A 27,278-nucleotide genomic window follows, 5' to 3' on the forward strand; every position below is an offset into this window, starting at 1 on the left:
CGAGGGGTTGGTTTTGGACTTGGTCTTGGACAGGGCCTGCGCTTCCTTTAAGCAAAACAAGCAGATGCTGGGAGCGCCACTTCGAGGGGGAGCGATTTCGCCTACAATAAAAAAAACCCGAATTAATCCACCTAGCGGTGTGAACTAGCCTTTCTACTGCCGCAATAATGATTTTTTTATTTCTCAGGAACATCTATAATTAACTTGACTATATTTTTCAATATCCGTTGCTTATTTTTCAAACTCCATGTCGAAAAAAACTGAATTTGAAAAAATAACTGAGTAGAGCATTAGATATGAAAAACGTAAAAGAGAAATTAGACTTTTTCTTAGTTGGCGCTCTTTCAGTTAATTATTTTTGCATGAAAATCAAAACTTGAGCTTCTTTTTAATAAACTTTAATGAAAAAATAGTCGTTAGCTTGATCGTATCGTTTATACGTTAGATGTTTTAGGAAACGATGAGATCAAATAAACAAAAGCGGCGCCGTACACATGCTTGAGGATTGCGAATATGATCAATATTATTTCTGGCACTTGTTATTTTTGGTGTTATGAGTGGACTCATATTCATTTATTTATTAAAACATGATACATGATACATGACTATTATCTTTTAAAGCGCCACTAGCGAAAACAAATCTTACAGAATTATTAGTAACCTATTTTTCCTCTTTTTCATATAAAATTTCTAAGCTCTAGCACCTATTGATTGGAAAAGCATCTATTGATGCGCAAAATTTGTTTGAAATTGGTATAAATTTATTTAGGAAAATCAACTCATTAGTATTTTCAATCCTATACACCACTATACCTCTATGGTTGAATCAAATACTTTTCTTCCCTTTTTGCTTTGCTCGTCCGATTGCGAGTAACAGCAAGTAAAGAAAATGACAATTGAAATGTTTCACACTCTTCTTGTATTTCTATGCAAATTTTAAAATTGCAAATCGCATATACATACATACACGCATACATACATACATACATACATACATACATACACGCATGCCTGCATACATACACATACATAACACATACATTGAATACAATCGACCCTTGATTCTTGACTCTTGACCCTTGATTTTGGATAAATCGTCCGATTTTCAGTTTGGTTTCGTTTGATAGATCTCAACAGTAACTTTCAAATGATAATAAATTGTAGGATGTTTCCCTTTGAATTAATGCTTATATGTAATAAAAAGCAGTTTTAAATACATTTTTTCCACATTTCTTTATGTAACTTTCAAACCACAAGCCTATTCGTCATGAAATCTTGAAGTTAAGGTTTTGAAAGACCCCCCTTTCATATGCAATCAATTTTGTTCAAATCGGTTGAGAGACCTATGAGATAAGGAAGTCCCATATTTTTCGTATTTTTATACATAACTTTTGAACTAAAAGTCCGATCAGTATGAAATTAAATAGCGAACAATGAGACACCTAGGCTTTTCATTTGACACTAAGATCATTAAAATCGGTTCGGCCATCTCTGAGAAATGTTGGCTCAATCAAAAGCGTTCCACACACACACACACACACAGAAATTGCTCAGTTTTTGAAACTGAGTCGAATGGTATATGACACTCGTCCCGCTAGGCTTTCTTTCGATTTTCGGTTTTTCGAGTGATTTCTATACCTTTATACTATATTTTCATATAGTAGAAAGGCAAAAAACTGTAGCATCACATGAATAAGTGGTCAATATAAAACTTTCTTCTCTCCTGTTACTCTCCGCTGTATCGGGTCCTGGGCTATTTGCCACCAATTCGTTGAGCATCTCGACACAAGCAAATCGGCTTCAACCTGGTCGAGCCATCTAGTGAGTTGGATCTCTCTATTCCTAAAGGCTTTCATACACGTGCTTACATGTTGGTCGAAAATGTTGGTGAATTCACGTTCGGTCAACACTCTCGCCTGTGTATGAGCGCCACGAACCAAGCGGGCAAAAGAAGATGTTGGGCTTGTCGCTCGACCTGAATGACCCGCTAACATTTTATTCGTCTCCAACCCAACATATGCGTATGGGGCCTTTAAGGCTGATGAAGGTCTAGAAGAGAACAGATTCACTGCACGGTTATCCGGTATTCATGCGACGTGACCTACCCATCGTACTCTCCCAACTTGCAACGAGTGTACTTTGAAAATCATTCCAAGTAGTGCCTGCAGTACATGATTCATACGCCTACGCCATTCTTCGCTTTCCGTTTGCGCTCCAGTTCTTCCTGATGAAAATGTATTCGCAACTAATAACAATCAAAACGCTCAGATAAACGTAATGGGAAAATGCCATTGATGATATTAAATTATTTAGAAATTTTTCGGGAGAGATTTTCGAGTCTCCAGAATCCGCAATTAGCAGATTCATCTTCGATGAAATTGCAAGGTATGAGGACGAAGTTTCTGAAGTAACAGGAAATATGAACCGATATTTTTGGTTTCTAATAATGAGTTTTAAGAAACCGACAATTATTCATTAAAAAAAGGGCAGTTGACTGTGACCAATGTTGCGATGCCCGCACTTGTGTGGGCTAATTGTCTCCCACACGCGTACTCGTTCTAATGAACACACCGGCATAAGCATTCCTTTCGGATTCTCAGCTCTTGTTTATTCATGCACTGCAACGACTTTTCCGAGTGTGTATTTAGCTAACAACCACGGTCGTCGCTCTCGCACGTCATTGCAGCCTGAGCAACTGATACCGATTACTCGCGAGGGTTCGTACTCCCACCCGCGTGTAGAATCGAAGGCGTAAGATGAAAAAGAAAACAAAAAGTAATGGAAAATATTTGTCGCAGTGTGCCGTTAGCTTTCACGGGTAGCTGGCTGCTCACGAGTTGTTTGCCTCGTGAGTGGTTATGCAGAAAGACGCTACGAGACTGTGCATTTGCGAGTGTGTACGTAGTAAAATGTCTATACACAGCAACGCCGACTGGTTTTCGTTTGTTCTGGGGCGCCATTTTGAATATTTGCGTGGAGCGACAAATTAGCTAGCGCCGGCCCTGGTCTTGGACTTTTTTTTTCATGTGTGGACTCATTACTGCGACCAGTATAGTTGATCTATTGTAATATCGCCCGGGTGTTTGCTGTATGACCTGCACTACATTTTTTTTTGCTATGATCGCTATTAAGTGAGCGATAGGCTTATTAAATTGTATGCGTGCTTGCGTGTATTGGAGTTTACCCTTCCTTCAAAGCTTGATCTACTTTACCCACTTATTCCTCGCTGCCAACGCTATCCCATATTATAGCCGTCCCTGGCGAGGACTCATTCGTACCTCCGACCAGTACACTTAACTATAGGAGGGACATATGCACTGTCAAGAGGCTCCAGAGGGTAAATATAGAATTCACCACGAAGGAAGGGTAAATGGAGGGGCCTGAGAATAAACCCATGCTAAAGTCACTTGACATCGAATGGCTTGATTCTACTAAGATTCGAACCCACAACCACTCACTTGTCAGAACAGACTCGGTAACCTTGCGGTTACGGAGCCCCCCTGGTCTTGGAGTTGGTCGTGGCTTCGACTTGGATTTGGACTTGGATGTGGACTTGGATTTAGACTTGGATTTGGATTTGGATATGAACTTCGATATGATTTGGATTTGCATTTATATTTGGATTTCAACTTGGGTTTGGATTTGGACTTGGACTTGAATGTGGACCTGAACTTGGTACTCGCCCTGAGCTTGACCCCGGCTAACTCGAACTTCGATTTATTTTTGGACTTAGGCTTACACGTGACATAGCGATGGCAGTTCGATCTCCATCCTTCAAAGTGCATGATAATGTGGAATAAAATGTCTATGAAATGAATCTTGCACAGCTCTACGGTTAGCTCCGATGAAATTTCGTGATAATAGTTCCGCTTCTCTGCACACCTTCGAATTGCCCCTTCCAATGCAATATTGAACAGCAAATTCAGATTTGTTTCCAGCAAAGTTATCTAAGTCGTATTTGACATCTGTTGGTTGGACAGAAAATGTATTGAATCACTTTCTTACTTATTTTTGAATTTTCACTAAGTGTGAAAATGTGTCACTTATGTGTTTTCCCGCCCATATGATTTCGTAGATAATTTGGTTTCTGATCGGTTGTTAAGAAATAAAAGAGTTATAAGCATTCAAGATCTGCCCACATTTCCTGTTTTAGATTTTAATTTTATATGTAGTAACGTAGTAATGCGTATGACATAGTCCTACGGCAGAAAAGAGTTGTAGTTCGCAAAAAAGTTTCTCGTTGGACAGGCGATCTTAGCCGACTTGAAATGCTTTCGTTATTCAAAATCGGCCAAATAGAGGTACAACGACAATGGCGTTACAGTGGTTCTCAACGAATGGAATCCGGTCAATACTTCAGATGAGCTGAGGCCGTTCGAGAAATACTGATCAGTTGTGAAGTGCGAAAGAACAGGTAAAACTATCGATGCTAATCGACGAGGAGCTTACTTACTTACTCACTTACTTTTTCGGCGACAACCCAATTATCGAATCAGTGTCGAATTGGCGATTCGCTTCCAGCCTTGATAGCGCACATCCAGCGGGTACGGCATCTGCCTCGAAGTCGTCGGCCTCTGACGAGTACTCTGTAGAATATTATTTTTGCTGGCTACACATCCGGCATCCTTAGTGGCAGCATTGCCAACTTTCCAGATTTGTCTGGATTTTCCAGACTTTTTGATGCCTAATCGCACAAAAAAGACGTTTTTCGAACATTGCCTTCCATTAGACCAAAAAATTTTCAGCCAGATTTATTCCAGGCATTTTTATTCTCGTTTTCCAGATTTTCTTGAAAACCAGTTGGTAACGCTGCTTAGTGGCCAGCGCAATGAAGCCTGCTGTTTTTTAGTCGCTTCACATCTTCGTAGCGTTCTACAGAGACTACAGATTACAGAGGCGACAAGGCACTCAAAAACCGCTAAATTTTGAATTATAACGGAGTGTGACCTTTGTTTATGATGGTACTCTCCGTTTTGATTCAAAATTTAGCGGTTCGTGAGTGCCTTGTCGCCTCTGATCATTTATATAGTCTCTGTGCTGTACAAGCACCATTCGCCATCTTGGACAACGACTCTGATGTAATTACTTAGAGATGGAATTTTTCACGTGCATAAACATCACTGTCTTATTCTGTAGATACAATAGAAATAATACTTTTCCGGCAAATTTAAAAAAGATTGAGAGATTTAACAAAGAAATTAATATCGTTAGTCATTTGCGAAAGAACGTTCTCTGCGCTTTCGTTTCGATACAGTTTAGTATAAAGTGATGATGTATTTTAATTACGATAATCATCAACAATTCATCGAATATGAGAAATAAAGATAACAATTTTAAAGAAAGAAACGGACGCTCGTTAAGTTCTGACAACAAAAAGCAGCAGGTATGCGTTGAATGAAACTAACATGCATAACGTTGCGGCTGAAAGATTTTTTTCATAATTTATGATACCTACGTAAATGTAACAAAAGCCAGTCATAACAAGTTTAATTGCATAAAGGAATTAAATTTATTTGCAGATAATTTTATTGTTATTTTTGCTACATAAAAACATTTACTGTGATTGACTACCCTTGTTTTTTTTAATATCTAACAGGTTTTGACAGCTGACCATGTTGGCAACTCTGTATTCTACAGTCACTCTCATATTATAAACCTATATATTCGCCGGAAGGCGGTATTACGATTTTCTGTTTAAAATTATCTCCGGTCAGGTTTGTCATTATTCAAGATTCGTAACCGGCACCGGATATTGTGATAAATGGTGCTTTTCCTTTAAGATTCATTTATTTTTATTTCTTTCCATAACCGCTGCTGTCGTGATGCATTTTATGAGCTGTAATCTACACATCCTCTGCATCGCAATCAAACATCGGCATCGTGTAGTGTCTTGAGTAACCGCATGACGACGATTTAGAAAGATGAAACATGATTGATCATTATTTCCAGCATTCGTTATGGTTCCGTTTTGCTCTACTAATTCCGTATACAGCTCGAGCGAGAAAAAAAAATTGCATTGTTTGCCAATCGTACCGTGTTTAACTCTTTGTTTCCATTCGTTTAGCTTATTATGCTATTTTCTTCTGTCTTTCTTGTTTTATTGCTATTCTACCGTTGGGTGTCCCACGTTCAGGGGAAAGAGTGTATAACATGAGACAACTGTGCGTACGAGGAAAGTTTATTTTTTTGGTCAAAACGTGACAAGAGTGGCACTGACGCAGGCACATTAGGATTTTCATCACATAATAACAATTAAAATGGTTTTCTAATCCATTCATCGCATACCGAAATATAGCCATTCGTCCATGAATTCCTTTCATTCATTCTACTTTGCGTCTTCGTTATGGGTGATTGTTGTTTCTCGGCTGAGGATGCATTCCAGTTCAGACCAACGATCGTCGGACGGCGGGTCATCAGTTTCAGCACACCAACTTAAGAGTAGGTACCTCCTGTCGGTTTTTGAACAGCCGTGTTTCAGACAATCTTCGCCAAATTACTAGCTGTGACTTCCTGTTTCTCTTTGCCAGGCAGAGGCTCTCGACGTTGATTATTTTGGAATTTTTGCAAATTGAAAATGCTATAGCATATTAGAGTTGTTATTTGCGTACAGTTCAAATATTTCTGAAACAATATTCTCATTTTCGTCAATTTTGCGCCTTCTTCAAGTATTGCTCCGAACCATCGGAACTCCGACAATCGATCCTGCGGAAGCAAACAGACGTAAACCGCTGCTGCTGTCGGAGCTCAAATGGTTAATGAATCCCAACTGCGACGGCAAGATGAAAAGTATGAAGAAGCACATAAGCTGGTAGAGAAAATCACAACTGCGCTGCTGTTGGTATTTCTGTTGCTGCTGCTTCTGCTGCCGTATTGAAATAAATTGACCGGAAATCGTACTTATTTTATTAGATTTTTTCTCTCGCTCTTCGGTCTCTTACACGCTTGCCACCTCGGCTCAGATGCCGGGCTGCGGGTCTCCGATGCTTTTTGCGCTGCTGTGTCGGTCCTGTCGGAAGCAACGGCAAGCACCGCCGAGAAGTGTGGGATTGGAGAGCATGATCGAAGGAAGAAGAACAAAAAAAAACAATCCAGCAAAGAAACCCGAAGAAACGGGTTTGAACCTATGCCCGCTTCTCTTTAGGTGCTAAGATTTTTTTTTTCGTTATTTCCATTTCGAGGTTTTTAGTTCTGTTTCTTTGGTTTTGGAATGATTGTTTCGCTTCCGACGACGCCTTCCTGCCCCTTGCGAGCTGCTATTTATACTTCCTCTAAATTATCTGTTGCGGGCAAAAGTCTGGCTTTTACCCTCGGTGTGATGGTGCTGCAAATGCGGGTTTTATTTGCACTTGCCGTTTGGTTTTTGTTTTATGTATAAGCAGTACCCTTTGCTACTTGGCTTTCTGGAATCATAAATATCTCAACAAACCCAAGTTCATTAGCGAATTTTACGGTCATTAACAATGGACTGGTTTTAGATGGTAACGGGTTTTTGCTGCCTGTTGACTCTTTTTTTTGGCGGGGTTTTGACTTAATGATTAATTTTTATTGTTTCTTCTACTGTGTGCGGATGTTAAACATTGATTAAAACGTACCTTCAAACTCTTTGATACTGATATAAAATCCGTGGAAATGTCCGACCGAACAATTGTATTCATTTGGATGTGTAGTTAATATTCCAGTGTGGACGTTCACGAGATTTCATTTAAGAGATAACGAGATAACTTTGCTTATAATAGATCTCATGGTGTAAAAAATGATAGACTATAAGTGTGCAGAAATTAATGTATGCAAATAAATTACACTATTAAAATTTTAATATAGACTTGTGATTGCCATACATGCAAACTATGCTGCACGGTTTAGTTTGTTGAAGATTTTACTTGACTTATATTTCCCGTTTAAATGACAATATGCGAGATTCTTGGTCAACAAACAGAACTGCTATATTAACCTTTATTTTTATTTCTCCTTGTTCCTAGAATATTTTCTTAGCGGGTAATTTAGGCTATAATGTTGTTGAGAGTAATATTAGCGTAATTTGTTCGTTCTGGTTCGCTGATTGAAAAATTCCACCGGTCATCTCACAACAAAAAATATTAATTTATAGTCTGCTTGAATGTTCTTCTATGGAAAGACACTTCTAATAACTAATTCTGCCGCAGTAGTTTTAGTCCTTTCCTAGCAAACGTTCTGTAAATATTTATACAAAAACTGAATCTAGCATATAATCCGATTCTGTTTGAGGTCAACCCAGCGCAACAAATACCTTAAATCTTCAGTTTGAAAACAAACATAATCACGTGAAATCGATACTTTGTTTTGTGTGTTCCTAACTAGAGGCCCGGCATCTATCCCTTGTTTGACCTACCTGCCACTGCATCGACGATAGCAGAGACCGCCATTATCGGATCAGCAAAGAATATCACCTTAACGGAACGCGCCAAATCCTCACCGGTTAATGCTAGAATATATTTCTCAGCTTCGTAGCCGATTTTCTAGCTCGGCCGGACCAGTGAGTGTTTACCAGTCAGGGTGCCCAATTATGTTCCAGGATAAGCATCCCGACCCGGACTTGATATTTTCTCCCGGAGCTGCCGGAGGCGGCCGCGTACGGCGATACCGATCTGCTCATGTATAATTATCTCTAAATACATTACTTTGAGTTTCGGGTTCGGGATCGGCCGGCCGGTCGGTCGTCTCCTGCCACGGCTGAGCTACCTTGCGCAGCGGGCAGAAAAGCAGCGTCACCGTCGTCGTGTGTCTGACGTCGGAAGATTGTTATCTGTTCCATTCATCCATCTAAAGCTATCCATCCATTCCATTCCGTTCATTCATGGCTGCTTGAAGGGTTTCACGGCAGCTGTCGTTGTTTCTACGAGCCCCTTTAGATCGGGGCACTCTGGCTGCTTAACAGCAGTAGCATAAAACGGAACGACTGGGCTTGCACCTTTGCACACGTAAAGGCGAAGCGCTGCTGTTTTGCTCGGTGCATAATGAAGGTGCTCTGCGCTTGCTGCATCTCCAAAGCTATCAGCCTATACCAACCTACCTTCAGTGTAATAGGTTTTCGTCGTCGGTATCTACCTGCCGCCTAGCAACTTGTTTTGCGGTACCTTTCTTACGTACCTGTATGTTTGTAGGGTCGCAATGGTGCCAGTTTGTTTGAACAGTCAAATATATTATACATTTGTGTTGAAAAATGAAAATGAAATTCAGTTTAAACAAAATAAAAAGTTTTAAAATTCAAAAAGAGCTGTGACAACTTCGGAACATCATTTAGAAAAACAAATACCAATATTGTTCAAAGAATTTCAATAATATTCGTTTCGAAACTTCTAAGTTTTTAAAATCAGAAAATAATACTAATGGCAACACTCACCTTTTGCGCAATGTATCTACCGCAATAGAGCAATAAGTTTATCGGGTTTGATAAAACGGGGTTTATAAAACTAGTTACACTGATCGGCGTCGCAAATGAAATCTCCTTAAGCTCTAATACTCCTGTTTTAAAATATTCTGAAGAGTGCGTCCTATTAGTGCCACACAATTGCAGAGCAAATGTTCCGAAATTTCACTCGATATTATTAATGCGACCAAATATCATGTGGTACGAAATCAATATTTCCAACATGTTATTTCAACATGTAGACCCAGTCCGCTGGGGTTCAAAGGTGTGTGTGTGTGTGTGTGTGTGTGTGTGTTACAATCTATCGCCCGCTGACCGGCAGCGCTTTTATGTAATAAAATTACTTGCATCCACAAGTTGGTTTCTGTAAATGCAAATAATTTTAGTCCTGGAGATGGAAGGTGATAGCTCTATTGTTCATCCAGCGACCCATTTCTAGAATGCCTGGATATACACGTACATTCCGAGGTCGCCTTCATAAACAATCAGCCCCGCATGGATATTTTCACATATCCATACTTCCAGAATAATTTTCATTATTCTGGCACGTATTTAGTTAAACAAAGTCATAATTGCTAAATTCTTCTAGACCAATTTAATTTTGAAGCACAAAAGCATAATTTCTACCGTAGCGCCAACTACATGTCAAATGAAACCACTATTCGTCAATAAATATCGAAAATAATTTTCGATAATTGGCATCTGAAAGAATTTTATTGGGGTTTATCAGGTTTGTTTTGTTTCTATGACATGTGTTTGGAAACCACTTTAACTTTGAAAATGTATACTTATCTCTTGCCAATCGACATGATCAGCATACTACAGGAAAGCAGCAAACTCTAAACTGTACACTCGCGCAAACTGCATCAATAAATACTATGATTTAACACTGCAGACTTCTAGAAAAACAGAGCGTTCGAATGAAAACAAACAGCCGGCACCGTGCTCCCAGAATTTCTCTTTTCAGCAAACTTTTTGGTTCCTGTCAAAATTAACAGTTTGGTACCTATGCGTGGGACACCGAAAATGTATGAATTTGACAGCCACTCCGTAGAGCAACACAGCAACTGTCAGCAACGCTATGCACACTATTACTCCCAGTCCGCTGGGGTTCAAAGGTGCATCACTATCGGCGATCCGCAGGGCTTGGGAGAACGGTTGGTTCCGAATCCGTTAATAATTGGCTCCAATTATAGCTCGGTTCGATCCGCAGCTTAGATAAAAACAAGCGGTACACAATTCGTAAGCATTGCTTCAATGACCCTCCCGTACCTAATTTTCCACGCTTTCACGCCTGGCCCCATTCTGTTGGATCCTATAAACAACGTTGTTTTATTACTTTCTCCTAATTGTAAAAAACTACTGTTATAAAAACATATTATTTACTCGGACAATATTGTGATCTAAGACGAGTAAACGTGTTCAGATCTTTCAAAAATCTTGAGTCATTTGAAATTGGTTTTGATGAAAGCTCGAACATTTCTTAAAAAAGTGCCTCTTTTACCCATTGAGGGCAGTTGAGTTAATTGTTGTCTTTTTCGAAGAAATCCGCCCCGTTGTCTCAATACCATTGTTGTACTTCTGCGCTGTAGTAGCAACCCGGGTAGAAATGCATAACGAATATTAATGTAAAAACATTACGGTTACTATGAATTTTACTGTTTACAACATTTTATGCTGTAACTTCACTTTTCATATTAATGTAAAAACTTTACGATTATAATGAATTTTATTGTTTACTACACTTTATGCTGTAACTTTACTGTACCGTTCTTGGAAAATTTTTCATATAATTCGGCAACAATGCAAATTGTTTAGAAGCAAGAAATAATCTCTATCTAAGGTCCAATCCTTGGCAGGTTGAGTTATTTGTAGACACAAATTGTGTCTCTTCCTCCATCTACTGTAGAAACCATCGATCGAGAAGTTTAATCTAATTCGTTTTACTGACGGGACGACGACATTATGCAGGCGCATGCGACTTACTTGTTCGTCTGTCAACATATTAGCCGCAATTCTTAACGCGGTTGTTCGGGGAAAGGCTCCGTTCCTATGGAATAGACCAACCTCGTTGTTTCTACGTCTTGACATCGAATGAGGTGTCAGGCATACAATTAAGTTTTTATAACGGTAGATTTTACAATTGACAAAGGGAACGATAGAAGACAGTAATGAAACAAAGAGTCGATAGGATCTAACAGATTGAGATAAGGCATGAATGGGAAAGAGCGGAATTTGTTTATGTAGTTGTACTGACCTCTAATACTTTCCTAATATGAACGATGAATGCGGCTCGAAAATTATAATAGTTCGAAGCCTATCCAATTCATTGTCATAAAATCTTTTAAAAAACATGAAATACCGTAATTAATCAGCCGGTTTTATTTTGTCCTAATAATCCGAAAGCCTACAATTTTTATTTCAGAACTCACCTTAAATTTCATTGTAACTTCGTTGTAAAACAGTGTAAAACTTATAGTGAATGTACCATAAATTTTACTGTTTTTGGTTTTTATTTGTATGGGAAAAAGCCGAAAAATTTAGTGTTACATCACTTAATCACCCCCTTATTCGCTGTAAAATTGGCGGTTTCCATTAAAATTTACTGTGAAAACAGCGATATTCATGGTAACTTCAGTGTAACTTTTACAAAGATTTTCACTGTTGCAATGTGGTTTTTCGAAGTTTTTCAATGTTTGTAACAGTGAAATTTAATGTTTTTTCGCTATACATTTTTATTCGGGAACTTACCAACCCTTAATACTTCGTAAGAACTTCATTATACAACTTACAGGCACGTCTTTTGACTAATAAATTCTGCTTCAGTGTCCAATTTGGTTGCTTACTCCCGAGCAGGAGCAAAGAGCAAAATAATATAAAAACAATATCAAACTGTGGTATTATGCTATATTTTGTTATTGAATAGATATGGAGATACATTGATAACACGCTTTGTTATTGAGCAGATATTTAAAACAGTGGTTGTAAGATGAGTTTAATAACTGATTTGGTTATCATATCATATTATGACCTTAAAATGACATTCGATATATTTCATAAAATTTTATTTTATTGATTGAAGAGAATTTAGATCAGAAATATTTTATAAAATGATTTTGTTATATCTCATATGCTACTGCATTTGTTATTCAATACCTTAATAATACTAAAATATGCTATACCAAACTCTGAATACAGTCATGTTATTGCTATGTTATAACACAAGTAGTTATTCTTTTGGTCTTAAAGTAGCAAAATTTTGATATTATTTTTTGTTATTTTACCAACTATGTCAGCCAAAACAAGACCAAATTTTGATATGAGTTAGGCCATTACAAATATTTTATAAAGTTTTTGTCTTTCCGGTATTCGGCTACTGAAGGGGGGGGGGCGAAAAAAAACAAACTAAATTTTTTAATCGAGCAAAAAAAACATGGATTTTAAGAATTTTTATTTAAGGTTTAAACGTGAAAACCGAATCTATTGTTGCTTATAATATATACGTTATTATTTTCTATGCAAAAATATACGAAAAAAGACAAAAACGAAGGAAAATTTTTTTGGACGATTTTCGGAAATTCCATTGTTCGAATTTCCATTTCTGTTTCGCGCTAGAAGCGTTAATTCAACTCGGAGACTTATTTTCCGAGTGTTTCGGACTGTAGAGCCCACAGACAATTGATTTTATAAAAAGAAATTTGACTCATATCCTACAGATTATTTTTTTGCTCCCCGATTTTTCAAACCAATTTCCAAGGAGGGGGTGACAAAAACTTTAAATATGATTTGCAATGGCCTTATTCGATTTCCATAACACATTTTGATATTATTTTGCTCTTCGCTCCTGCTCGGGCTGGCTCGATAAGATGAAAATCCCTTTCGTAGACGAATCATTCTGACAATGCTTTGGCAGGCATTGAATTTCTTGACTGTATCATAATCCGACAGCCCTGGGTATGCTCGAACCGTTTTCAATACCTTTAACTCCGATTCTTAGTTCCACTATGATCCTTGAGATTCTGACGATCAACAGTATACCGCTCACGGAAATGTTTCAGAACCAACACGTTGCTCACGTCAAATTTTCTAAGCGTGTGTCCACAATTAAATTATGATTCACGTCTCCCATAACTTCTTTAAAACAAAATTTATCGTGACGAAAATTTCATCATTGAAAGAAGAAACATTTCAAAACAAACTGCTATTAAAACATTCCAGATCCGATTCCAGATCCGAATAGGGGCGCTGCAATAAAATAAATATGGCGTCCAGATGTTAAACGACTTGAGCTTTATTGAAACCCAGCAAGTTTTGAATATCTTTAATACCAACTAGACAATAATTTTTTTCAATGATAAGAATTTGAACAGCCCTCCAATTGGTTATAAGTTCCCGAGTTTCACAAACAATTCCAGATCATCCTTCAGCACATAATGAGAAATTTGGCAGATTAGAGTTGAAGAATGGATGGAGAGTTAGAGTTACATAAGCAAAGTTCGTTTACAAGTTCATCCCCTCCCACACCGTAATGACCAAGAACCCTGGTACAGATCTACTAAGCTTATTTGGCTTATTTGCGGTTCTAATAAAACTCAATCTCAAACAATTTTGAAGAACATACAAATCTTTAAGACCTTTTGAGTGCCGCTTAATTGTCCGTATTTTCTCGGATATTAGCATTTCAATATTCGGTAGTCATTTATATATTCGATTATTGCAATTATTTCTGCACGACAAAATGACCCCTCATAACCATAGATATTTAGGCCGGTTTTATCTCCGTTAAGTACTTATCTCCCATCTTTCAAGCTTCAAAACGCTTGAATCGGGGTTGTAGGTCTACAAAACCAGCTGTAGTTCACTGCTACTTTACCAACCGATAGCCGGGGTGGCTCTTGCCGTATCAAGAATTCCTCTCCATTGTACTCGGTCCTGGGCTACTCGTCGCCAATACGTTGCGCGTCTCGACACATGCAAATCGGCTTCAATTTAGTCGAGCCATCTAGCACGTTGGGCCCCGCTATTCCTAGCGCAGGTGGGGTTCTTCAAGAGAACGGATTTCGCTGCACAGTCGTCCGGCATCCATGCGACTGTCTCTAGTCCGTAGAGGACTACCGGTCTGATTAGTGTTTTGTACTCGTCAGCTTTGTGCGGCGGTGTATGCTCCTTGATCGAAGCGTCTTGCGGAGAGAAAAGTAGGCTCGGCTTCCAGATTGCATGCGTCGTTGAATCTCCTTACTAGTATTATTGTCGGCGATGACGAGAGATCCCAACTATACGAACTCGTCAACCACTTCTAGTTCATCGCCATTAATAGTCACTGTCCGTGGGAGGCAACCATTGCTTTCTCTGGAACCTGTTCCTACCATATATTTGGTGTTCGACGCATTGATTTGTAACTCAATCTTCCTAGCTTCCGTTTTTAGTCTGGCGTAGAATGTCTCCGCTGTCTCAAGGTTTCCAGTAATGATGTCGGGGTCGTCTGCGAAGGCTAGGAGATGGCTACACTTGCTGAAGATCGTTCCTCTCGTTACGATGCCCGCTCACCCGATAACACCTTCAATTGCGATATTGAATAACATACAGGACAGTCCATCCCCTTGCCGTAACCCTCTGCGCGATTCGAAAGGACTTGAGAGTGTCCCCGAAACGTGCACGTAGCACATCACTCGTTCTAGAGTAGCTTTGATCAGCCGCGTCAGTTTGTCCGGAAAACCGTACTCGTGCATTATCTGCCATAGCTGTTTTCGTTCAACGGTATCGTATGCTGCTCTGAAATCCACGAAAATATGATGCATGTGCACGTTATACTTCCGACATTTCTGGAGGATTTGTCGGAGAGTAAAAATTTGATCCGTAGTAGCTCGGGCCCTCATAAAGCCCACCTTATACTGCCCTACGAATTCTCATGCTATTGGGGAAAGACGACGCAATGCCGTAGTTACAGCAATCTAGCCGATGACCCTTTCTGTAGGTGGGACAGACCACACCTTCAACCCACTCCTCTGGTAGTTTCTTCTCCTCCAAAATCCTCGAATTTATCCATGGAAGCGCCTTTGCAGACGGTTCTTGGCCATTTTTGTAGAGTTCTGCCGGGATTCGATTCTCGCTGGTCTCTACGAGATCGGGAGCCCGCACGTTGTTATCGTTTGCAAGTACTCCGAGGTTTCCGAGGCACTTCCGTTGCGTCTCCTTCTTTTATATCGCCGTGGGGATGCTTATCGAAATACTGCTGGTTTAGGTGTGTAGTCCTTATGAGTTTGGTTCACTTTCTCGTAAAACTTACGAGTGTCATTAGCTTGGAATAGTAGTTCCAGCTCCTCCTGATCTCTGTCCTCCTTCTGGCGCTTTTTCCTCCTCAGGATCGTGGTCAACTCATTCCGCGCTCGTCGATACTTGGCCAAATTCTCTCTCGTGGATATGCATAGATAGCTTTTCCAAGCTCTTTTTTCCTCTCTATCCCTTGTTGGCATTCCCCGTCGAACCAATCATTTCGTGCACTCCTAGTATGAGGAGTATGATACCATCCATTTTCGAGGATCGAAGCATATAACTCCACAGAGGACGGTAGTGCTTCATCCAGTACGTGCGTAGGAGGGGGGGGGGGGGGGTGTCAAGCTGGAAAATATCTTCTTTAACCAGTCCGGGATTTTTTGATCCAATCAAATAAGGTAATCGGATTAGAAAACAAATCAAAGGCTAGGTGCTACGCATTGTTTTTGATATTTTACGTTGGCCTTTTACTTTAACTCAACAGAATTCACAGTCAAAGTCAGCTGTTACAGTAGAATGATCCTAATGATCCTAGTATCTAACCGACCCTCCCAGTCGAGATGCAAATATACGATGACTGGTTTTTTAGACCCACGTTGTATCTCAAGGTCAACTGGAAGACCCGATTGGAACATGTACAAGCGATTAAAGAATTAACAATTGATCCGTTCACTCCTTTGTTGGTCTATTGGGATTAAAAGAGCATCTTATATGAAATTGTGCTCCCAACTCTGATCGGTCTTACAGTTTCTCTGAAGAAAATACCAGCAGAGATTAGTGGATAGTTCGAAGGTGAGCAATAGCGGTAACTGTTTCAGCGGTATTTTTTTCCCAACCTCAATGAATACAGTGGGATTTCGAATTTGGCATGGTTCGATTTTGGTATGCCTCGATTTTGGCAACAAAAGTATCCATTTTTGGCAACACAAAATATTTTACTACCAAAAATATGCTTAAATATCAGGCAGTCTCCGCATACATACTTGAAATGACAAAAAAATATTGCCCTAAGTGTGTTCATGAAAAAAAGTTTGCGGCTATAGATTGTTCCGAACAATAATATTTTTATTGCCGTAGGACTACGTTTTACCGCAGGTCGCCAAAAACTTACTTCCACCGCACGGATAGCTCTTGGTGGATTTTGTAAACATAAAAAGATTACAGTCGTTGATTAATAACATTTAGTCAATTTCTAACGCACATTCAATTTTTCCATATCAAAAAAGAGGTTTCGATTTTGGCACGGTTTTGATAGGCGACACGCATTTGTTGCCAAATTCGAAATCCTACTGTACTTTCAAAGACACAAACTTTTTTACGACTTTTTTTGGGATCGTGCTAATCTGATTCTCGTAGGCGTTTGACTGACCCAAAGTTAGACTAATTCAGTTATTGCTCCTAAGTGTGTTATCCAGTTATTGCTTGTTATTGCTTATTCACTCACTTTCATCGTCCATCGACTCGCAATGAATTGACGTGTCGAGGACAGGCGAAGAGCAAGATTGAACATCCCTAAGTGTATCGTTCGATTCCTGCTGATTCCTGCGATCGCGTACTCTGCTTAAATTAATGCTTAATGCTTAATTAATGCTTTTGGGGGGGGCCTGTAGCCGCAAGGTTACCGAGTCTGCCTTGACAAGCGAGTGGTCGTGGGTTCGAATCTTAGTAGAATCAGGCCATTCGATGTTAAGTGACTTTAGCATGGGTTTATTCTCAGGCCCCTCCACATCCTTCCTACTGCATTCTGCACTTACTAGCAATGAAAGCCTCTTGCCATGGCAAGTTATAAGAGTGGTACTTGCTTGAGGTGCGAATGAAGCCTGTTGTTCAAGGGCAAATTATAGCTTGCTCCGCTTCCTGGTTTTAGGAACGAGATTGGTAATGCATAAGCAGTAAGGAACGCATACATACACACATACACACCCTCACTCTGTGCTGAACTCTGCTTTACCGACCATTAAGCCTTTAGCCGGGACTGGTTATTGGAATGATTCTTGCTCGAGGTGCGAATGAAGCCTCTTGTCCAAGGACAAATTGTAACTAGTCTCTGCACTTCCAGGCTCTAGAGTTAGATTCGTTGAAAAATAGTAAGAAGCGTAGAGGGAAAAAGGGGTGAAAACACACCGACACTTTAAGCACGGACAATAAAAGCAATTCGCTCACTCTATAGCGATACTGCAATAACAACAAAAGTGCGGAACAACACCTGGGTAAGATCACAATACATCAAAAGGCTGGTCGTAGTGATATTATCCACACACACAAACTAGCATTAATTTCGTTCTTTATAGCGTAGTCTTGGACGTCAGTTTGGGAATACCCTCGTTACCCGAGTAACTTTGGGTCATAATTTGGGTATTTCTTAAATTAAAAGTTTTACAATTCCCAAACAAACAAAAATAGAGGGATACTGTGTTCAGAAAAGTTATTTATTTTTACTATTTGTACAACATAGTAGAACATAAAAAAGTCATACAACCACTACAAAGACAGTTTAAATAGAAAAACTGATTTTTATGATTCATATATGTATAAGAAATAGGATTTTTTATCTCCGCTGAAGAGATAGAGGTTACTATCTTCAGCAAAATTTCTTGTAAAAAGTCGCTCTAAAATTTCGCAGGCAACATCAATGTATTATATTGCAAATGAAGAAAAATAAATTTTTTATGTCACTTTTAGTGGAATTAATAAAAAATTAAGTCGACTGAAGTTTTTGAAGCGTCTTAGTAGAATACGAAACCTGGAAATTAAATAAAAAGAAAACTTATCCAATTTAATTCTACTAAGTATATTTTATTCTTGACAGATACGTATTACGACTTGCAGGCTAGTGCAGAAAACAGACACTGAGGAAGCCTGCAAGTTGTAGGCAAAATACGTATCTGTCAAGAATAAAATATACATAGTAGAATTAAATTGGATAAGTTTTCTTTTTATCTAATTTCCAAAAAGTGAAGTTCCACCAACCGATAGAGTTTTTAATTTTCGGAAACTCTTCTCTTTACACGACCCCAAAACCAAGTTTTCCTACTTAAAACTCAACTCCCAGTTAACCAATAACCATTAGCATGAGCAGTTTACATAACTGGTCTTTTTATTGCACGTTGCTATATATGAGCATTTTGACTGCATGGCTGATGTAATTTGGCATCCAAGATTCTATTCTAATTCTTCTTGTTGGTAATTAGCTGCAAATTGACATTGTCAGCGCTATAATAGGGTTAGCTGTAAAGTAGGCGTATATTTTATCAAAGTGGCATTTAAGTAGCATTTAAGGTTACTTATAGGCTTATTGGCTTGCATTTAATTTGCATTGGTAATGGTTATCTTTGCTGTGCACTGGGACAAAACTGGCAGAAGATGAATATAAGCTCCAAAAAGAAATTCAAGAAAATCGTTCAGTAACTTGAGTAATGGTTCAACATTGTTGCCTTGAGGCACGCTGGATTAAATATACTTTTATCGACCTAGACATATTGCGATCGAATTTTTGGACAATTGCTTATCCCCTTTAAGGTTTTCATAAACGCATATTTCATATTTCGCATATTCATATTACATATTTTACGATTATTTTAGACATTTTCCTGAAAATCTTAACAAAATATCCTTCATTATTAAAATTATTCAAATCGATTCAATGGTTCAAAAGTAATGAAATTGTAAAGAAAAATTTGCAAAAATACTGATTTTTTGTCACAACCCCAACTAGGCAAATATAGAAAATATGGATCTGAAATGATCAGAAACTAACGAAGTACACAAATTTTAAACAAAATCGGAACACTTTTAAATATTATTACATACACATGTACATCCTTTGCTTGTGGAATGCTATATTTTTTATATTTCTGCTGTTTTCTGCGAAATTGCTATAGGTATCAATAAATATTAAACTTCCAAAGAATTTCATCCATACCGTCGTTGTGATATAATTTGCACACAGTTTCTGAAAATCGATGTCAACAAGTCTATACAATAATGCAAAATGCCAACACTGCCAATGAGTTCGATTTAAAAACAGCTTCGGCAACAGACGGCACTCGCACCTGAAATGAGAAACATTTCTCATCCGTTTTAGTTACCTTTACGATCAAGCAGTAACGCTTGAATGACCAAGCTGCCTGTATAGCAAGGTGCGATCAAAGATTTCTTCTTTCTCTCACTCTACGGATACCACCCGTGCCGACAATCACACAGGAAGTGGTTGAAGGATAGTGTGCGGAGGTGCAATGGAGGAAGAGCGGGCCGACCGGGGGAGGCGGACCGTATGAACAATAACAAAAAGCGTAAATTCATTCTCATTTTCTGTGGAAACCGGTTCTGTCTCCTGTGGCGTTCTTCGTCACCTAAGTGCCAAAGCAGGGCAATTCGGATGCCACCACGTACAGGCTGAACGGATTTCCCCTTGCCGCTTCCCCTTGTTGTCCCAGTCAAGCCGCACGTCACAGCCGAGCAAACGAAAACCCTCTTAGAAAGTAGCAAATAACGAAGGAAAAAATTAATTTCGTGCCTCGTGCATCCATTCCGAACGAGACTCATGAACGGCCGCGCGATGGTGAAAATAAGCGCAATAAAGCATTATTCCATTCAGGAATGACAACGATCGAGAGAGCGACCTCTGTAGTTCGCGAGGGACGCTTCGATTTGCTGCCTGGAACAGGTCTTTAACCACCTACGTAACCATGACTCACTTTTTACTGATTCGTTGTTTCGCAATAAATTTTTAGAAAATTTAAGGGAAAAAATACCAGTGAAAAAATAATGTTACAATGTTGTTCAACACGAACCAATTTGTTACATCCCTAGCTAAACTTTTTTGCTCGTCCCACCCGATTCGGAGTCCCGGCAGAAGTGGCGTACAACAAACGGACAGGCAATAAAAGTGATCGAAGAGCTGTACGCTGCCAAATCTACATTATTCCTGCGACCGAGCTAAGCGAATATTGACCACCCCGTTAGTATGTAGCTAGCCGTGCCCGTTGGCTCCTGGAGTTGGGTTTCAGGAGACCGGCCGGGGCCATCATTCGGACAGCGGAATAAAATTGAGGAAATTGTCTTTCAGCTCGTCTGCTAGCTGATTATTTAATTTGACTGATTAGTTTGCTCTCGCCGTATTCTTCGCCGGGTCAGCCTAAACCTCTCCGAGTGCCGAGTGCAGTGAGGTGGATTAACGTTTCGTTACGGCTTCAAACGGGACGGTTTTCGGTTTGTGCCAGCCAGCAGCCAGCAGCCGACGGGACCGATTGGATGGGGTGAATCCAAGCGCTCAACCGTGTTACTTCTGGCTATCGACTCGACATCCCCTTGAATCGTGACAGTTAGTTTCTTTGTTCGGCCTCAACAGTCAATGTTTTTTTGAAAATTAGTGCAAGTGAAACGATTTGAAAGTTACGCTTCTTCCTTTATTACTTTGATCCGCTAGGAATATAATTCGTTAAAATGTTTTAAAAATCAAACTTAACAATTAATGTTAAGAACGTTCAAGATATTTAATCGCAATTTGCAGTATTTCTTAGATAACCGTTGATGTTAGCTAAATTAAAAACGCCACTTTCAGGCTTGCCAAATACTCGTAATCTCATAAAAATATTTGGGAAATTTTGATTTATAACTCAAAGTCTGGTAGCGGTGGGAACAGAAAAGTACAAAAACATTTTGTGCTTTTATGTAAATCCATTGAGGGTGAACCCGCAATATCAATTTCACATTCAGCCAGCTGATCCGCGGCGCCACCGTACCAGCTTAAAGTAGCTTTACGGAAACGAAGATACAATAAAGCGAATCTAGAATCAGCACATCATCATCATCATCCTGCACGAGAACTTTATGCTTTCAGTACCGAGCAGCACCGGTGTGCTAGCATGTACAAGATTAAATAAATTCTTCCTTCTTTTGTTAATGATAAGCAATCCAGAATTTGATAATAACCCACCGTCGAGAAACAACGTGGAAAAAATAACGAAAAAAAACTCATGCAGTATGTACAGAGCAACAGGAAGAACGGAACAAGAAAAAAAACGCTGCTCGTGAAAATTCTCAAAACTAGAAGCATATTACTTTACAAACTATCCAAAACTACACGAGTAGCATTTGTGCGCCTTGCTGCTGCTGCTGCCAAAGCGAAAACCGGAAGCGAACTCACTGCACTGTACTGTGCACACACAAAGCGCCAGATTGGCAGTCAAAGTTTGGTTGAAGGAAGAGTGAAACTTCAAATTATCTTATAAATTAGAATCATTACTTGTTGTTCGGTGTTGTTCAATTTAGTTTCAACGCTCTGGGAAACTTTTCGTATTTCTCGGTCGGCTATAAACACAGACACAGACGGTTAGTTCGCTCAGAGATACAGCGGAGGAGACTGTGGAAGTGAGCACCCGCGATTTTTGGCTGAAGCACATCCGATGTTTCATTCCGAAACAGGCATATTCGGTAATTAATCAATTAGTAAGCAACTATTTGTAAGCTTCGTGGTGACAGTGGGTATTTTACTCATGGTACATAAGTTTGGCACTTTGGCACTGTTTCTTTTTATGCTTCACATTGTTTTTTATTTTGAACATTTTTTTCCGATTACTTTGGGACTTAAAAATTTCATTAAACCAATTTACTTTAAACACATTATATTCTTGGAACGTAAATTTTTCTCATTAACGTCATTATTTTGTGATGCTTCTGTAAAGATGCTTCCGATGTTGTTTTCAGTGAGGTAATAAGCAGACGAAAACACGTAGGTAATTGCTAAGCAGCAAAACTTTGTGCTGTTTTGGGAAGATCAACATCAGATTGAACTTTTTGATATGTGTTGAGTGCGTCGTGATGCACGAGTGCTTTCCGTTTATTCTGTAAATGAATTGCAGCACATGCGTGAACTCTATTAATGGTGCGAAGCAAATAGCGAATTAATGTGTTGGCTTAGTAAAGCAATTTGTAGAACATGTAAACTTATTTGCGATAATCCGCACGATAATTCCTTTGCTTTAAGGGGGCATAGTACTTTTTACACCATATTTTTTGCCATATTTCAAATACTTTTTTCTCGATGACGCGAAAAGCAAAACGATTCGAGTTTTTTGCATTTTAAACATTGCACTTTATACTAATATTTACAATTTTGTTTTCATATGTTTCACATGTTGCCGCTTGGGGGCTTATCCGAATTGAAAAATTCCAAAACGACATGGTTGGTTGGTTTTTATTTGTTAACGGAGACTTTAAATCATAAGATTCATTCGTCTCCGGGCCCAAAACGACATAAAAGTATATTAAATTATCTTGTCTTTGATCCATCCTTTTTTGAAAATTCGAACGTTCAACAAAATGGCGGACATTCAAACATAAAAGTCAGTTTTTGAGTCGAAAAATTGACTTTAAACGTTTCTAAAAAATACATAAATTGCAATAACGACCAAACGATGGATCAAAGATAAGATAATTTTATATTTTTTAAACAAAAAAAGAAGCAAAGGAATTGCTTGAGCCGATCTTGAGATATCTATGGTACCGACTTTGAACACCCTGGTTTCGAGAAAAACGGTTTTTATTCGCTGTGTAATCACTCCAGGCATGCGCGGTACAAATAGCTGTAACTTTGCCATTTTTTGGTATATATTCAAACGGTTTGAAACACATATGCTCAAAATGTTAATCTGATGATCTGAATGACTCGATATGATCCATAAAAAAAATCGATTTTTTAAATTGAAAAAGTACATTAGATCTAATGCATTAGAAAAAAGTGACATATTATGCATTGGGGTCGAAAACGACCCAAGTTTTGAAATTGCTCTCATTCATCCATTTTCAATCCGAATTTCGTTTTCTTTACCTCGTTTGAAAGCTATGGCCAAAAACTAGCACCCAAGGTATGTTAGGGAATATTTGTTGACTAATGGCCACTTCTGCGTCGGTTCCGGAACACCTACTACCAGGTCCCGGGGGACATTTTTATATTTTGAGATAATTCAGTTTGCGGCACATCAAATCACATTGGCTTGATAAAATAAGATTAATGGAACTACAATGGGGAGATTTTGGACCGAAACGACCATTTTCCCATTGGTTTCGGAATATCCGGTACCCGGTTTTGAGGACAGTTTTGACACATTTTGAAAGCAAATGGCCACATTAACTTTAGTCCCGGAACATCCGGCACCCGGTTTTTGGGGCCATTTTTGTATTTTAGGATAACTCATCTTGCGACACATCAAATCATATCGGCTTGATTAAATAAGACTAATGGAAGTAAAATAAGGTAATTTAGAAGCCAAATGGCAACTTTACCATCGGTTCCGGAACATCCGGTACCTGGCTCCGCGGGACATTTTTGAATTTTGAAATAATTCATCGTGCGGCACATCAAATCTCAACGCCTTGATCAAATAAGACAGTTACAAGAGGTTTGATGACAATTTGAAGACAAATGGCCATTTCATCATCGGTTCCGAAACATCGGGTGCACGGTTTATGAGAACATTTTTGGATATGATAATTGCCCAAGCAGCACACTTTTCGCACTTTTGGTTGCATAAACTTATTTATGACTGAAATTAGTCATAAATCGGTTGCCACAACTGATTTGTAGCAACTGTGCTACTGGGGTGGGCATGAAATGTGGAAGGCAAATGAGGAAGCGTCCAATACAGCTCCAGCCATCCCAAGCTCCTACCAAGCGCCTCCACGTGGCCTTACCCGGTAATGCTCTATTGAGTAGCTAAGCTAGGAGGTGCGATGATGGGTGGTTCCCGGCTGCCTGAACTGCGGGTTTGGATGACGGCTGAGACACACGATCTTGCTAGTAGGTAACCTTAACATAAGTTATTTTGATTATTTGTTTCGTTTTAGCTCATGGAGCAAGCGCCTCCTACTGTACAGTGAAAACTTCGGCCGAAAAAAGTTTAAATAATGCTCAGGGATACCAGAAGAAAAATTAAATTAATAATGGAAGCACCCATGTAAACTCAAATGATGCAACTCTATTCCATTCGAAGGACTGGTGGTGAGAGTGTTCTATTTTTGTCCATATATCTTCATATAATGTATATTCATGTAACACATATCTTATTACATTGCCATATACCATCATTATCGTAAAGGGGAGGATCAGCAGGGTGTCGAATGAATCGAAGACTGGATGAGGGATGTGGTAACCAGCCCAAGTCATATAAGGTCGGAGAGGATTTTGACGCGCCCTTTTAGCACACAAATCATCACGCAAGATAAGTTTGCACGGCGAAGTTATGTATCTAGAAAACGGAAGTCTATGCCGGAAGGAGTGTTTTATATTCCCGTGGAATCATATAAGCGACATTGCTTATAGATCCACCCAACCCCTTTTGGTCCTTCACGAACAGCATTGACATAAAAGTTGCTAGGTAGGTAGGTAGATAAATTCGATTCTGCAGTAATTCTACTTGCATACTATGAAACCCTTGAGGTGATGGTGGCTAACCCCATATATTTTTTTGTCGGAAGATTTGACCACTGCGACCATTATTTTGATCTATTGTGGTAAACCCCATATATACATACATACACATTTTTGGATAGGATAATTCATCATGCGGCACATCAAACCACATTGGCTTGATAATATAACACTAATGGAAGTACAATGGAAAAATTTTGGAGCCAAATTACCATTTCACCGTCGGTTTCGGTCTATGCGGTACCCGGTTTTTGGGGACATTTTTGGATTGCAGGGCAATTCATCTGCCCCGAGTTATGCCGTTTTGCGGTTCATTATAAATATCGGGTACCGGATTATACCCGACTGGATGGTAAATGGATAAATAATGCGCTCCAAAACCACCGAGAGGTTCCACAGTCTCTTATTTAGCAACTCCTATCTCGACCTCCTCGTGATACGTTCCTTAGTGGAAATCGGACATCCGGTGGAAACTAGGGTCGTATGCGGACAGAGAAGGGGGCACTCATGCGAAGGCTGAAGTGTAAACTCTCCGCCTGCAGGACGGTTCTCTTGACTTCCAGGAACCAAAGCAGAGGGTCCAAAGCCCCTAAAGGAGATGGTTGTAATAGCTGTTATCCATGGCTATTATGTAAAAATTTGAATGGATAAACCCCTAATCCAAGGTGTGACGCGACCCGTGCCGAGGGATGAATGGTGGAGGGGGTTCGCAACGGAGCCTGTGGAGTACCAGGGCGCCCTCCACAGAAATTTGCCCTTGCTGCATCAAGCCGGTCACTGATGCAGTGGACGATTTCTTACCGTGCAAACTCTCTCTGCCGAAAAACAAAGAAACGAATGAGGTGGAGAGGAGAGTAGTGGAGGAGCAGGACTTGAACGATGCGCTAGCAGAGGTTCAGTCCTGAACCTCGTCTATCCTCAATATGTCGACTCGTTGTGAGTCGACAAACGAAGATGTGGCTCCAACTCTCTACTCACGGGTCGAGATTCACTCTGCCTGATCTTTGACTGTGTGCTGGAGGGTGGGCTGAAACAAAAGGAGAGCCGAACAGTTATGGCCAGTAAGATGGCTATACAATCGCTCAAACAATCTATAAAAGAATATATAACGTCGAGTATCCACCCCTAGGTTACTCAAAAGTTGCTGAGTCTTAATAAGAGAGATCTCAGCAAGCTTACCGGTCTTGTGACCATAGATGCCATTTTCACAGATTTTTTCACACGCATAAATTTGGGACCCTATCATTTCCTCCGCAAAATTTAATTTTTCTAGTGTATTTTTTTCTGTAATATACATAGTTTATGAAGTATTTTAATTATTAGACACATTTGTAGAACCAGAACTCACAGGAACTGACATAATTGGTGGGTCCCAAATTTATGCGTGTGAAAAAATCTGTGATTCTGGCATCTATGCTTGTGACAGGACATTGTCCGAGTAAATATCATCTTCGGAATCTCGGTTTCGTACAAGATGATATTTAACTTCGGAACACTTGCTCTGCTATCGTGGAGCACAAATAGTACGCAGACTGCAGTATCTCAAAAAGGGGAGATCTAGCTGGCGTCGCCGATCAGGATACTAGGTTCATAAGCCCAGTCATCCCTGAATGGCACATGTCTCGCTCCAGCTACCAGCCTATCACTTCCTCAATAAGTGATAGGTAAGCTTGAAGCGTATAGTATAATAAAACGGGGCATACTACAATAGTTCAAAATAATGGACGCAGTGGTAAGAGTACCCAACAGAGGAGAAGATATCCGACTGACGCCCCATTGTAGGGGAAGACGGGGTAAGACGGCCCCCCTAAGCGAATAAATTGCTAGCATAAAATGTGTACGAAAATTCACATTTTCTTGTTCCACACATGGAAAAGCATTCATTTATCTACCATTAAAAATTATATAAAGAATTAATTAGGTTATTTTTCCGTGATTTTTCATCAATTTTCGAAACGTCTAAAAATTACTCGTTCACAACCAGGCGGGGTAAGAAGGACCACCAAAGGGGTAAGACGGACCATGGCGGAGTAAGGCGGATTGTGACAGATTTGAAGGTTTCTTTGAGTTTTAAACACAATTTCAATATTATTAACTAAGTAAGAACAAGTTCTTAAGGGGTGTTTAGGTACATGCTAAAAGAAGGTATAGTTTAATTTAGAAACCTGC

At 39.4% G+C, this 27,278-nt stretch overlaps 1 protein-coding gene across 1 annotated transcript in view; it reads right to left on the reverse strand.

The window, feature by feature from the left end:
* Positions 1-6,661: 6,661 nt before the first annotated feature.
* The window catches only part of LOC128740730 (uncharacterized), a 50,013-nt gene continuing 29,396 nt past the window's right edge, over positions 6,662-27,278 (reverse strand). Inside the window, exons 2-3 of the mRNA XM_053836294.1 lie at positions 6,939-7,006; positions 6,662-6,862 (exon numbers count right to left, since the gene is read on the reverse strand). Coding sequence (XP_053692269.1) covers positions 6,662-6,862; positions 6,939-7,006 — 269 coding nt within the window. The remainder of the gene's footprint in view (positions 6,863-6,938; positions 7,007-27,278) is intronic.

Source organism: Sabethes cyaneus, chromosome 3, assembly GCF_943734655.1.
Source record: "Sabethes cyaneus chromosome 3, idSabCyanKW18_F2, whole genome shotgun sequence".
In the NCBI taxonomy this organism is placed as follows: Eukaryota; Metazoa; Arthropoda; class Insecta; order Diptera; family Culicidae; genus Sabethes; species Sabethes cyaneus.